General features: G+C 51.8%; 1 protein-coding gene across 1 annotated transcript in view; it reads left to right on the forward strand.

Moving 5' to 3' along the window:
• Nucleotides 1-2,048: 2,048 nt before the first annotated feature.
• LOC125487914 (sialoadhesin-like) overlaps nucleotides 2,049-2,426 on the forward strand; it is a 7,583-nt gene continuing 7,205 nt past the window's right edge. The window contains exon 1 of the mRNA XM_048620551.1: nucleotides 2,049-2,100. Within this exon, the coding sequence (XP_048476508.1) occupies nucleotides 2,055-2,100 (46 nt within the window). The 5' untranslated portion in view covers nucleotides 2,049-2,054. The remainder of the gene's footprint in view (nucleotides 2,101-2,426) is intronic.

Below are 2,426 nucleotides of genomic sequence, written 5' to 3' on the forward strand. Positions count from 1 at the left end.
GTGTGTGTGTATGAGAGAGTTTGAGTGTGTGTGTGAGTGTGTGTGTGTGTGAGTGTGTGAGGGTGTACAATGTGGTGGGTCACCTATAGTGTGACACGAACCCAAGATCCCGGTTGAGGCCGCCCTCATGGGGACCGAACTTGGTTCTCAGCCTCTGCTCGGTGACTCTGCGTTGTTGTGTATCCTGAAATCCGCCTTGGAGGATGTTTTCCCGAAGATCCGAGGCCGAATGTCCCTGCCCGCTGAAGTGTTCCCCCACTGGGAGGGAACGTCCCTGTTTGGTGAGTGTTGTACGGTGTCCATTCATCCGTTGTCATGGTGACTGCATGGTATCTCTGATATACCATGCCCCGGGGCATCATTGCCTGCAGCGTGTGGGAGAGACAGCGTTGGCTCAGTCACATGTGTCTCTGCCTTGTACCTGGTGGGTGGTGTTCCCATGTGTGATGGTAGTGTCCATGGCGATGATCTGACATGTCTTGCAGAGGTTACAATGACAGGATTGTATGGTGCTGTGGTCAATGTTGTCCTGAGCTTGAGAGGGAGAAGCTGATGAAAGCCACTTCTCCAAGGTAATGTCATTGTCAGCACAGACAGATTTATGGTTAATAGTGTTTGTAAAAGATCGTTCTTATTGAGCTCTGATTGGGAACCAATTCAGCTTTGAGCCAGTGTACAAACTCATACCATGTCTGGGTCCCCCATCACGCTGTGCTCACTGATATACACTGGATCGCAGTCTGACAATAGCAGTGGGGGAACACAGTGATCTCACAGTGTGCACTGCAAATCCAGAGGAGGCTACAGAGGGAGGGAGTGGAGAGGGGCGATAGGGGGAGGGGAAAGCAATGTGATTGTCATAAAGCTGAAGCTTTTTGAAACAATGGAAGTCAGTGAACAAGGATTCAGTCATGGGGGGTGGTGAGCGGCGATAAAAACTGGGGAATGATGTTTACTCTGAAGCTAGAAGTTCAATTACAATTTTGAGGAAAAACCTTTTCATGCAGAGAGTGGTAGCAATCTGCAACCCACTGATGACCAGCACAGACACGATGGGCCGAACAGTCCATCACTGTGCTGTAAAACTCTGACTATAAATTTCACTATGACCCTGCAACCTCTACTGCCTCCCTATCGCTGTAACATCCTCCAGCCCTCCGTATCTCTGTCAACTCCTCCAGCCCCTACTCACTCTCTATCTCTGAAACCATCTCTACCCCAATACGCCTCCATATCTCTGAAATCATCTCCAGCCCCAACACCCCTCCCTATCTCTGTAACCTCCTCCAGCCCCTAACCCCGCCCTATCTCTGTAACCTCCTCCAGCTCCTACACCCCTCCCTATCTCTGTAACCTCCTCTAGCACCTACATCCATCCCCATCACTGATGTCTGTAACCTCCTCCAGTCCCTATAACCGTCCCTGTCTCTGTAACGTCCTCCAGCTCCTACACTGCTCCCTGTCTCTGTAACCCCTTCCAATCCCAATACTCCTCCCTGTCTCTGCAACCCCCTCCAATCCCGTCCTCTTGAGCATCCACAGATTCCCAGCACTTCAGCACTGGGGTCTGTACCTCTCCAACTCTGTCTCTGTCCATCTTCGTGGGTTTGCCTGTCCCTCTGTCTGGTTCTCTTGCTCCAACCTTTCCAATGCACAATTCAACTCCCTCAGTAATGACCCCCTAACAGTGCGGCGCTCCCTCAGCACTGACCCTCCGACAGTGCGGCATTCCCTCAGCACTGACCCTCCGACAGTGCGGCGCTCCCTCAACACTGACCCTCCGACAGTGCAGCGCTCCCTCAGCACTGACCCTCCGACAGTGCGGCGCTCTCTCAACACTGACCCTCCGACAGTGCGGCGCTCTCTCAACACTGACCCTCCGACAGTGCGGCACTCCCTCAGCACTGACCCTCCAACAGTGCGGCGCTCTCTCAACACTGACCCCCTCGGATGTCTTCCTTCGTGGGGCTGGTACAGGGAGGGCGTTGGAATTTCTGCCATTGCAATGTAAATCTTTTCATGAATTTTATCCATTTCTCTTCAGGTCTTTGCGAATGATGTGGTTTGTGCTCTTATCCCTCCTCCTGTCTTCAGCCCGTGGTATGTGTCTAAATGTACATTTACAGAAAAGAGATCAAAGGGCTTTGTTGGAAAGAGAGACAGAGACAGAGAGATGCAGAGTTCAGTGGGATAGGGAGAGGGGGATAGAGGGCGAGAGAGAGAGGGAGAGAGAGAGCGAGAGAGAGGGGAAGAGAGAGAGAGAGGGAGAGATATTAGACTCAGTGGGATTTTAAATGGTGCATGGAGTGAGAATGGGGTTTGACTGGGTGGGATATTAAAGGGTGCAAGGACTGAGGGAGAGACTGGGATTAGACTGGGGGGATATTAAAGTTTGTGGGGATTGAGGGGGAGAGTGAGATTAGTTT

Source organism: Rhincodon typus, chromosome 47, assembly GCF_021869965.1.
Source record: "Rhincodon typus isolate 14 chromosome 47, sRhiTyp1.1, whole genome shotgun sequence".
Taxonomy (NCBI): domain Eukaryota; kingdom Metazoa; phylum Chordata; class Chondrichthyes; order Orectolobiformes; family Rhincodontidae; genus Rhincodon; species Rhincodon typus.